Here is a 12,013-nt window from a genome sequence, read left to right as displayed (position 1 = left end):
TCCAGTCTTCTTGAAATTATACGTGATTTCTATCTTCTTCATTTTCAACAGCAAGCTTGGAAGGACTATAATACCAATGCAAATAGAAGCATACATGGAATAACCAAAGTGTATTTTGGCAAAGACCTGTGGGAATGAAAAGGCCACTCCAGTTAGGAATACTGTAATGAGATATGTGGTCACCATGTTGGGCCAGGAAGGTCTAAACTCTTTGCCCATGCAAGATAATAGCAAGCCATGAGTGATTGATGTGCTTGTGCTTGCACAGTTGTCTAAAATCATTAATTTCAACTGTGAAAAATTATGGGCCAATCTTTCAAAATCCTGGCATTTTTTCCACTTTTCAATTCCACTGAACTGAAATATGGAAAAGGTTAAACATCTGTATAATTCTTCCATTTAAATCAGGAAGGATTTCAGACATAGAATCTAAAAGACATCACATCAGGACCAGTTCTGACTTAAATAATGCTCTTGCAATTCATGCCATCAATAACTAACTGGGAGATGGGGAACCAACTGGTGTTTCTGTACTGCTGTTTTGACATTATGCTATTTTCACATTTTTCACCTCGCATTATTCCCTGCATTGGGATTCCTTTGGTAAACAAGGTTAAGACTTCTAACTTTCTGTATATGTCATAGGCACTCTCATGAGATGGTCTGCCACAGTGGGTGTGGCCAACCACAAAATATCCATTTATCAGAAGGCAACATGGTGAGATTACCCCATTCCCTCCCTTCTTGCTCCCAAGACACTCTTGACCATCTCACCTTCTCTTTGTTCTGTTTTTTTCTGGGCAGATGGGCACATCCCTAGGTGAAGCATGGAGCTGAAGTCATACCATCCCCATTTTAATTTTCTAGGCATGAGTTTAGGTGGAGCCCAGAAGCATTCTTCAAAATATAGATACCAAGTGATAGCATTTTGCTTTTCAGAATGCCAGCTTCCTATTTATTTTTTAAATTAACACAATCTAATAAAATAAAATCATATAGGTTGTAGAGGTGATAAGTGTCAAGGCAACTGTCAACAAGACAGTTTGGTGTTCATGGGTCCCATGTTGGGGACTGAAGCTATAGAGGTTTTGCACACCACCTGTCAAGGTTGGGCAGCTATAACACATTTGAATAAATAATAAATAGTGGAATTATCTATGTTAGAAAGAAGATCAGTCCTTTCCTATTCTATTTAGATGTTTTATTTTCTTCACAGCCATGTACATAGAAACATTCAGTCTAAAAGTAATGCAGAATCTAAACCAGAATGATTTTATGAGTGATTATATCTCCAGATATATCACTGAGCCCAACAGGATCTTCTGCTTCCTCCAAAGACAGCAGATAGTAAGCATTTTATCACTGGAACAACTCCACCAGATGACGTTGAACTGATAGAATAGTGATGGAAAAGTCAGCTCTTTTGTCATTCTTCCTGTAGAAGACATTCCAAAATTTGCTCTCACCTGTGTTTAGTCAGCTTCAGTCTGAGTTCATCTGCTCTCTCTTCCTTTCTAGTTATTGTCTCTGCAGCTTCATCACTTCAAGCTAATAGTAGTAGTACTACTAACAATAAGCATAGTTTCTGAATAACTTTCTGTAGTGTCCAAAAGCAAGAACAATAAAAATAGTTCAGGAAAGGTCAGGATAGAAGAAAAGCAGATCTTTGGCTCTGATCAAACAAAAACAGTAGCCCATAGATTCCAAGGATTTCTGAAGGTGTACATGAAGATTAAGATTTACAAATGCATACCAATGCTTTTGTGTTGATATGACGTTTTCAAAATCTATTTCCATTAAATTCTGTTCTTTTAAGTTTCTTTACTTCATTTTCTCATCAAGCAGCAGTTACTTGGGTTTCTTTTTTAGCTTAAGAAGTAGAAATAGTAAAAAAAAATGCAAATCACACTACATATGCAGCAAGTTAGTTCTTCAAATGAAATCAATATGTATTCATATTAAATATAAACCTTACTTATCTCTTAAAGGATTCTGAGGCATGTGGTTAGACAAATTCATATTTTCTACTTATATTATTTCAGTTACATTGATTACTGACAATTTATTTCTACATTATCCTTTGTAATTATATACAAGTATTTGTTATTTTGTCATTAAAGAGTAACTATCACTACAGCTATATAGCGTTTTCTGTATATACTTTCTACAGAAAAAGTTACACAAAAGCAATTATTTGCAATGCTATGCATTAGAAAAAAATTTTTTCTAAAACTTTTATCAAAATGCTTTATTTCTTCAGCATATTTCAACTTTGAACCAACCAATTAAAAGCTCTCCCTTTAATATATTCAGGGCATTTTCTAAAATGAACAAGTGTTCATTATCATTTGCTATGCAGTGTTTAGAATAGCGTAGTCTTGAAAACACTTTCAAAATCCCATTTACCAAATACTGCATGTATTACTCAGTATAGAATCTTTTGAATTTTTAGAGATACATGGAAATTCTCATAATCATTCATGGTTGCCACAGAAAGCCTTGGTTAGTCACTGCATATTCTGATTATTAATAACCCAGAGTTGTTGGGAGTCAAGTGGCATGTAAATTTAAACCATCATCATCATCATCATCATCATCATCATCATCATCATCACTTTTGATTGCTATTTATTTATACTTATTTAAAGGTTTTGTATGGCTGACCATCTTAGAACACAAGTCTGGGCATCACACAACAATAAAACCAACAAACAATAAAAACCATAACAATAAAAATAAAACCCCGGCACCTCAGTTATCCTCCTTGGGTGCCTCCAACAAAACAGGTTTCCATCTCACCCTCTCCCAGTGTCTGGGGGAAAAGTCTTTATGGCCTTCTTTTCAGAGATAGATGATGAAGTCTAACTTATGTTTATGAGATTTCTAATACTTTTCTCATTAGTTCTATCTCCACAAACTGTAGATTTCCCATCTTGAGTGCTTTCATAGCCCTTGACCATATTGTTGCAAAGAGCTAGTTCTTAACTTATTATTGATACTTAATATTACTGAAATTGTTATTCCAGATAAGTTAGGAAAATAGTTTAGCAGTTATGTTCAAAGGTTGTAATGAACATTTCGTTTCTATCTCGTTGAAATATTCTGTATGCTTTTCATCTATAAATACATTTAAACATACACAGATGTGCCACTTATACAGCACAGGAATCTGCTATTGGTCTGCCCCATCCAGCTGTATAGAGGCAATATGGTATTTCCTAGCATTCTTACAATCCTCTCAGTCCTTTAGCACTGGCCATACTGGCTAAGTTCAAGTCCAAAACATTAGGTGATCACTAGGCAGCTTATCCCTGGCAGAGATTTCACAGTACAGTTATTACTGTTCATAGCCCTTTCAGAAGGAACTGCAAATCACCTGATTTCTTAACCCACAATCAAGATGTCTTTTTAAAAAAGAAATCTAACTAAAATGGCTACTGTCATTGGGCTTTTTAAACTTAAAAAAGATAATTTGACCTGCAAACTGCCCTCAAGCTACACATTTATAGCAACTCTGTTATAATCTTGCTGTTATTGACAGTCACTGTTAGCAATTTCTTCAACTTTAAATAAACATGGAAACCTCACTGAAATGAGTGAAACAAATTTCTGTGTAAATACACCTAGAATTGAGAAGTAAAACTAAAAACCCAAACTGAATTACCCAGAAATGGAACTTCCATATAAACATTCTTTTAACTATAAATTCATTTCTTACTTTTTTTGAAAAATCGAAGTTCATGTTATTCTAAACACCCTTAAAAATGTTAATAAATGAACAGGACTACTTCAACTACAGAAGATGGCAAATGGCTTTGGTCAATGCATAGCTCAAACTGATTAAAGGATCAATCCTTATTTAAACTATTTAACAGTAACAGTTTGTATTAAGCTGTTCATATCATTCCATTGAATACTATCTCAAAATGCCTCACCTTTTGTCTATTGGATACTATGCAGTGATGCTTGATACTATGTAGGTAATGGAACACTTTTTGATGCATGTTGGTTTGTCATGTGCTAGCAAATTTAAAATCAGTTTCCAACACTAAAACAAATTATCCAATCTCAGTGTTGACTGGAGTCATTATGTAACAAAAGCTTTGCTATATTAGATTTACACCTTGCTTCCTACTAGTGAGCCTGATATATTAGTAAAATAAAGCAGTGCATTCATTACATGGCTTTGCATAAACTACTTTCTGGATTACATATGCACTTAATCTATACCCATCAAAGAAAGATGTGCAAAGCAAATTAGCATAATTTGGGGAGTTTATAAGAATTTGCCACAATAGCAATAAGCATGTTTAAGAGAAAACACACTACGGCTTGCACTCAGCTCTTAGAGTTTTAAGACCACATATTCTACAAAGACAAATCCAAACCTACCACTAGATGTTACTCTACAGCGAGCTGCAGCAAATTACAACTCCTTGGAGTATACCTTAGGACATAATCCCAGAATTTGCAGTGCACACACTGGCCTATGTCCTACTTTGGCCCAGTGAAACAACTTGGGTAAAGGGATAAAAGAAAAGATAAATTCCATTTAAATCAGTCTGTATGCAGATGTAAATGACAGCTAGTTTTATTTTTTTAAAGACTTAAGAACACATGATGATGGGCCAAGAGTCACAGATCAGGTGTACAATCAATACTTATCAATACTTATGAAGAATTAAGATTAGAAAGTGTCTCACAGATGGAGTCCAAAAATGACACTGGTATGGAAGATTTTACATCCATTTATTTCATCCCATGGCCATTTAAAGCATAATAGTCAATACATTTCTAACACTACAGAGAAATACCAGGGTGACCAGAGTATATATATACAAGCCAAAAATTAAAAAAAAATATGGATAGCTGAGTAAGAGTATGTATTCAGAATGGAATCCATTGAACCTCATTCAGCTCAGATTTTGTTCTTCAGGGAACAAGGTGCTAATGTGCCACTCGCTCCTAAAATAAGTATAATTGCTTCTAAAGCAAGTTACAGCTGAAAACAGAGGGAAACAAGTTAAATGTAACACTAAATTTCACCTATAAACCTAGGAACAATGCTTCTTTGAATCAATTTCCATCCTCCAACATTAATACTCTGTTATTTGTTTTTACAAAAGCCTACTGTTTTATTAAGGCCTATTTTGCCCTGAGCAGCAAGGTGGAAATTAGCCCAAATGTCTAAACAGTTAAAAGGCAAGCACCAAGTGACTTTTATAGACAAATATAGCAATTTTTGTTAACTTATGTATAGTTGGGAGTAATATACAAAAAGTATTGCTCATTCATTTGGTAGAACAAACACTTTTTTTTTTTTACTCTAGCCCAAATTTTCAGACAGGTTGTATAAAGTTAGGCACTGAAGTAATGTTGAAAATGATTAAGAACTTGCATGTAAGATTGGACCTTTTGCTGTCTTGACACCTGAATTTTGGTGTCCCTGTTGGAAAACTCAGGCTCAGACCCAAGACATTCCAAACAACCACAGCTAAAGTGTCAAGTCAACTCAAGCTAAGAAATAACAATCTAATATACTATAAGGCGATCCTCAAGGATTTGATTACATACATACCCATTCTAGCTGAAGTCAACTGGTGCAAACATGTTGTGAACACATTCTGGTCTCTATCTAGTTTCTCCTCAGAACTCAGTATTAGCCAATCAGGTGTCCACAGTGGCATGGCCAGTTTAAAATCCAATTCACATCACTATTTAGAAGGCCTTAAAGATCTTCTTTCTACAGATATAAGTTTTAATAGGGCCAGGAGACCATGCAATCTATACTACAGGAATTGAGAGTAATGTTAAGTGGCAAACAAGTGCCTTCCTTATACAAATTTAAACAATACAAGTAATTGACTAAGCTATCAAGAGTATCCAGAAAAAGAAACACAACCAAATTCTACATTTTATTCACATTTATTTTTTCGCTTTTAGTGTGCTCACAGAAAATTAGAACACCTTAAGCAGGAATTTAATAGCAATTTTGTAAGCAAAGTTACATTCCATCTCTAAGTCAAATTGGTCAAAGCTTCTCCAGTATTTACAAAAAACATGATAGACATGATGCTACACAAAAACCATTGCATCTGAAATTGTTTTTTCTTTTTATTTTCAAAGACAACTGGAAAAAGAAAGCATTGTCTGCTGTCATCAAAAACATACCACAGTATAAACAGTAACCATTCCACTTATCACAGCTTGGTTGAGTTTAAAATAGTGTGTGGTTTTTGTTTTTTATTTTTATTTTTAAAGGTCCAAGATTACTGCAATTTTACAAAAAATGGGCAGGGTGGAAAAAGTTGCAAACTTAATGTGCTTCTGGATATCAAGATTTGTTTTTATACAATAGTCACAGTTAAAAACACCCTGCTGGTAATACATAATTACACTTTATTAAGGTCATAAACCAGCAATAAACAATAAAGCCTATACAACTTGTATTTCTACTTAATCACTGACTGGTACAGCTAACATGAGATAAGTGAAAGTTCCTATGGTTTAAATGAATTTCCTAAGACTATGATTTTTTTTTTTAATCTGAGTATTGGATTTTTTCTTCTTTCTTAATCAAGACTTGTAGTGTTGTAAACCTTATAGAACATCTGCCTCACAAAATACATTGTAATAACTTTCTTTTTTTAAAAAAAAGACTAACCCCTTATTTCCTGTGGCACATTTTCTTGGCAAATTATCTGCACCACTAAGTCCCCAATGTGACCCCTATCACTTCATTTGCTATCCCTTATTGACTCCTCCAACTCCTTCATATATGGGCATGTCCATAGATTGACAGAGAAAAGAAAGTTTACATTTTGAATAAAGATGCGAAGTATGCAATAAACATTAATACTGATGTAAAAAAAGAGGAACAAGGCAAAGGGAGGCATTTAGTCTCTCCTCTACCAAGTTGGAATGGTGGTAACAGAATGATCTGAGATGGGATCTGTGGGTAGAGACAAAAAAAAGAGAGACATCTTTTAAATCAATCCCTGGTTGTAGACAAGTTCTCCAAAACCAGTACCTGGCACCACTCCAAACAAACAAACGGGGGGGAAGAAAAGTTCAATCATCTCAAAATTGCCATTCTTTTCGTTTCCTTTCTTACTCTGCCGACTCAGCGGGTGGAGCTTCTGGACTAGACTCGGAGGCAGCTTCCTGTGAAGGAGCCGCTGGCCCCGCTGCCGCCGCTGCTGGCTCCTCTGCTTTGGCTGCCTCTGGGTCAGCTGAGGTGGCTTCGGTGGCAGCACTTGGGACGTGAGCCGCCGGCACCTCTTCAGGTTTCTCCTCGGGCTTCTGTTCTTCGGCAGCCTTGGCCTCTTCTCCTGCCGGCTTCTCTGGGGCAGTCTCTTCCAGCTGGGCCTCCTGGGAGCCCCCGGTCTCCTCTTTGGGGTCCTCCGTGCTGCTGCCAGCAGCAGGGGCTGAAGGCGACACCTCTGGAGCAGCCTTGGTCTCCTCGCTGCCTGCAGGCTCCACATCGGCCCCTGCAGTGTCAACTTTTCCCCCTTCCGAAGCAGCCGCCCCTTCATTCTCCACTCCTTCCCCAGACTCCTTTTTGTTTTTCTTAAAAGAAAAGCCACTTAGCTTAAAAGACTTCTTGAAGGAAAAGCGCTTCTTTTTTTTTTTCGGGGTCTCATTACTGGAAGATGGGGTTGCTCCCTCCTCGGTCTTGGAGGAGGACTCCCCTTCAGCGGGCGAGGCAGGGTCTGTGCTCTCCGCTTCGGCGGTCTCCTTTTCAGAGGCAGGCTCAGACGGGCTCTGCTCTTCCTTGACTGACTCCTCCGCTGGCGCACTGCCGTTTGCCTGGACTTCCTCCTTGCCGGCCTCTGCAGCTGCTGGGGAAGCATCGCCATTCACCTTCACGTGGCCATTCTCCTGGAAGATGAAAAGGACTGTTAGTGGAGGGCAAGCTCTCTTGGGCCCAGCGCAAGGCAGTCTCCGGCTGGACTTCATCTCCCAGAAGCTCTACCCTCTGGGGGATTCTGGGAGTCGAACTCCAATCTGGAAGGCCAAACACTGCCTGCCACTTCTCCGAAGCAGAAGTGGAGCGGCTCAGTCCTGGAACCCTGTCCCCAGCAGCCTCACTTTGGTGTAGTGGTTAAGGCCCCAGGCTAGAAACCAGGACACTGTGAGTTCTAGTCCTGCCCTAGGCATGAAGCCAGCTGGGTGACCTTTGGCCAGTCACTCTCTGTCAGCCCTAGGAAGCAGGCAATGGCAAACCATTTCCACAAAACCTTGCCAAGAAAACTGCAGGGACTTGTCCAGGCAGTCGCCAGGAGTCAAGGCTGACTCGAAGCCACCAAAAAAACAAACAAACAAACAAACCAGCCAAGGATTACAAGCTGTTAAGAGAGGCAGGGCAAGAACGAGTCAAATTCCTTGTCTGTGGCAGCACGTTGCCGCAGGCCTTCCCGCTGCTTTCTTGGAGGAAAGCGCGTGACGTGTCGCCAAGGCTGTGAAGAAGGGAGAACGCGCCACCCAGAGCTGAGCCAAGCCGAGCCAAGCCACGCCCCACGCCTTTCCTCCAGCTCATCTCTTAAGGGGGCTACGCGGCGGGAAGACCGCGTCATCTCGAGACACATCGCACGGCCCTCGTCCGCGTTCCCCCTGCGCGACCGATCGAAGCCGCTACCAGCGAGCGCCCGCCTCTAGAGGGCACTGTGGCTCCGTCTTGCACAGCTCGAGGCCGACGGTGGGACAGCCCTGAACAACGCTGAGGGAGGAGCGAGAAGGGCGAGCGAAGCGTCGCTTGCGCCTCGGCCAGAAGCGGCTTCAATGAGCGAACAAAGCTGCCCGTCGCTTCTCCAAGCCGTTTTCCTTTCTCCTATCACCTTCCTCAGTTCCAAAGCAGAAAACGGGCAACCTCCTTTCCGCCTTGGTTTAATCAAGGCAAGAGGCGCTGCCGCCACTCACGATCACATCTGTTGCTCGCGCGTCTCTGGGCTGAGCGCGCCTCAAAGGTTCTTTCTGGAGCAACTACAGGGTGGCATAGCGCGGCCAAGCTGGCACTGGCCGAGAGCACGGGTGGTACACGTCTAATGCCCTAGACACACTGGAACGAGCACAAAGCGCCTGGAGACGGGGCGGATTACAACACCCTCGCAAGCCCCAAAAGTGTCCCCGGTTCATGCCGCGGCGAAGGACACACGCGAGCCAGTTCCCCAGGAACTGCGCCAATTTACATTCGCACACGCAACGCCTCTCCGCATTCTCATCCTAAAGTCGCCAAATTCCAGAAGAGCAGCCGCGTTAAACTGGCTACAGCGAAAGGGAATTAAGAAGAGGCCACCAGAGTCCAAGCTTAAGCTTTGAGTAAACCCAGCCAGCAAGATGGAGAAGGACAGTTTACGCACGACAGCCCCTTCCTCTATCCGCGGACAACTCTCCAGCGCCCCTAACCTCAGTCTTGCTTTCAGGTATCTCCGGCTGTTCCATCAAGATCCACTAGATCTCCCTTACGCGCCAAAGGCGGGGATGGGGGCAACAGCCGGTTAAAGTACAGGAAACCGCGGAGAGCACATTCAATTCAGCCATCAAAGCGCATACATACAAAAAAAAGGGGGGGGGTAAAGCGTTCCTGCGGAGACCAGCTATCAAGAAGAGGACATCCTACAGTAGGCAAGAATCTTGCATTGTCCCCCTTACCACTGCATTACACATACAACTGGTTCAAAAGAAGATCCCACATAGAAACGGTGCCATAAAAAGCCACTCCTATCTGTTTTAAAGAGGGAGTTGTGATCAGTTTAAAAGCCACGCACCCCCTCCCCGAAAGAGAAAGGGGAAAGCAGAATAAACACTGCACTCAGCCCAGAAACCAGTAACAATCCATGAGCCGCTCCTCTTCTTACCTGTCCGTTCGCCTTTGAGGGAGATGCAGCTACCGCTTCTCCGGGTTTTTCAGCAGCAGTAGTTTCGCCTTTTGCAGCGTTCTTAGAGAACTGGGCACCCATGCTGGTCTATTCAACAAAGAAACTCGGCAGATCCAAAAGAAGGCAAACAAAGAACAGTAGGTTCGTTCGTATAAATGCTGGGCGACCAGCAGCCTGAAGAGCAGCGATACACACACACACGCGCGCGCGCGCACACACACACACCAGTGGGGGAGGAGGGGGAAAAAGAGAAGAGAGCCGAATATGTTTAAATATATGCACTCCTTTTTTAATAAAGCTGGAGAGGTCAAAAAAGGCAGCAGCAGAGGAAGAAAGGGGGGATAAAAAGGCAAGAAAATAGTCGAGCAAAAATATTAGAAGCCCAAGTTTAGTACAAAAAAAAAGAGAAGTAATAAAAAAAAATCCCAGATTTGTAGCCGTACTGTAGACAAGGGGAAAATGGAGAAATCTCCCTGGTCGCTAATAAGATGCGGAGTCCAACGCCCAAGTGCACAGATGAATGGGCTTCCCAAGCACTGACGGCAGCCCCCACCCGCCGTCCACCAATCAACGCGCCGCCAGACAAAAGAGAGGGCGGGGCCTCCAATTGGAGCGAACAATGGAGCTGCGATTGCAATAATTTGAAATCGGCCTTGGACTGATAATTAATACTCCGAAGAACATAAATAAATTAGTGGCATTAAGACTTGTACTCTGATTTCTTGCTAAAAAGAAAAATCGAAGAATACACGGTGTTTACTGCCCCTACGGTAGTGATGAACAAACACTCCGTAAAAAAAAAGGGGGGGAGAGGATTTTGACTTGCAGGGCTGGTAGCCTCAGTTTGGTGTCTTGAGTCTCTCCCCCTCCCCACCCCTGTTAAGTTAGAGACAATGGTTTGACTTGTGTGCGTTTGTGATTTCATTTTCTCGCCCCCGCTGCCGCCCCCTCTATTCCTCCTCCAGCCCACTCCAGCTTCTCCAGGAAAAAAAAAAATCAACAGATAGGGAGGGTTGGTCCTTTCCCCCCTTTAATTGGTTGCAATTGTTCAATTCTCCCAATTTGGAAGGTATTTAAACCACGTAGATCGAGTTTCGCTAAGGGAGATCATGAGTTGAAAATTATGAGGTCTGTAGGCCAGATGTGAAAAATGCTTAAAGCAGCTGCTGCTGTTACCTTGGCGTTTGCATAATCCCTTCCCCCAACAATACAGAGTGGGAAAAAAAATGCGAGGAGCCTACGGCTCTAATTAAATTTCGCTGCCTGATTAGCTTTGATTTCAATCTTTTTGGAAACTGCCGAGAATGCGAAACCATTTTTTTTAGATGAGGAAGCTAGTACAGTAGGAATGTCCGTTTCTCTGTGTGTGCCTAAATAGCATCCACGTGTAACTGAAAATGCTTCCAGCTCAATGGAGCTCAGATCTAAATCGTTTTATATGTTGCTTGTCGGAGCCATGATGGTTTGTATGACAATTCCAAGATTCTGGATTTCGAAAGAAAGGGGCGGCTTATCTTCAGCAAGAGGCAGCAGATCCTATCAAGAGTTTCTCATTTCCCCACAACCCCACATCAGTGCGAGCAGATGCGCTTAACTGCCTAAGAGTTCATCTCCAGCTTAATCCTTGCTGAGTTGCTTCTTCTATCCCTTGGGTTTAAATCACTACAGTGGAGCCATAAGAAATGTCGGGGAAAAAAATCTCTCGCCTCGTTGCTTGCAAAGCACGTACCAAAGGGGGGGGGGGTCGACCGAATTACGTATATTCTCTCGAAAACGTTATTAAGAAGCCGGTGGGCTGTTGGTTTGAAAAAAGCAGAGAGAAAGAATTCAAGATTAACGGCATATACTTTTTCTCTCCCCTCCCCCTCGTTTCATTGTGTGATGAGTGCAGATTAATGCATTTGCCGCTATTTCAGACCCCCTTCCCCGGTACTGCCAACATCCTAGTATTTTTAGCAAGATGGCACTCAGTCAAGGAATATTTCATTTCTTGCGGGCAAAATACACCACAAGGCATTTGTTTTTTACATCAAACTCCTCCTTCCTTCCTCATTGCCATTTCTCCCCCGCGGCATTCTTTCAAATACAATTCCTTTCTCCAGTTTAATCTACTCCGGGAATATGGATCTCCTGAT

At 41.7% G+C, this 12,013-nt stretch overlaps 1 protein-coding gene across 1 annotated transcript; it reads right to left on the bottom strand.

Moving 5' to 3' along the window:
• Positions 1–4,732: 4,732 nt before the first annotated feature.
• On the bottom strand, positions 4,733–10,402 carry MARCKS (myristoylated alanine rich protein kinase C substrate). Its single transcript, XM_007423471.4, has 2 exons — positions 9,858–10,402; positions 4,733–7,881 (listed from the first exon to the last, which is right to left on the bottom strand). Exons 1-2 carry the CDS (start codon positions 9,957–9,959, stop codon positions 7,111–7,113), a joined length of 873 nt encoding a protein of 290 aa, XP_007423533.2. The 5' UTR covers positions 9,960–10,402; the 3' UTR covers positions 4,733–7,110.
• Positions 10,403–12,013: the final 1,611 nt, after the last annotated feature.

This window comes from Python bivittatus, unplaced genomic scaffold (assembly GCF_059951505.1).
Source record: "Python bivittatus isolate LINGU-HERP-01145 unplaced genomic scaffold, Pbiv_v1 ctg000020_np1212, whole genome shotgun sequence".
NCBI classification, from domain to species: domain Eukaryota; kingdom Metazoa; phylum Chordata; class Lepidosauria; order Squamata; family Pythonidae; genus Python; species Python bivittatus.
The sequence above is the reverse complement of the archived record's forward strand: the minus strand, read 5'-3'. Positions and strand labels throughout refer to the sequence as shown.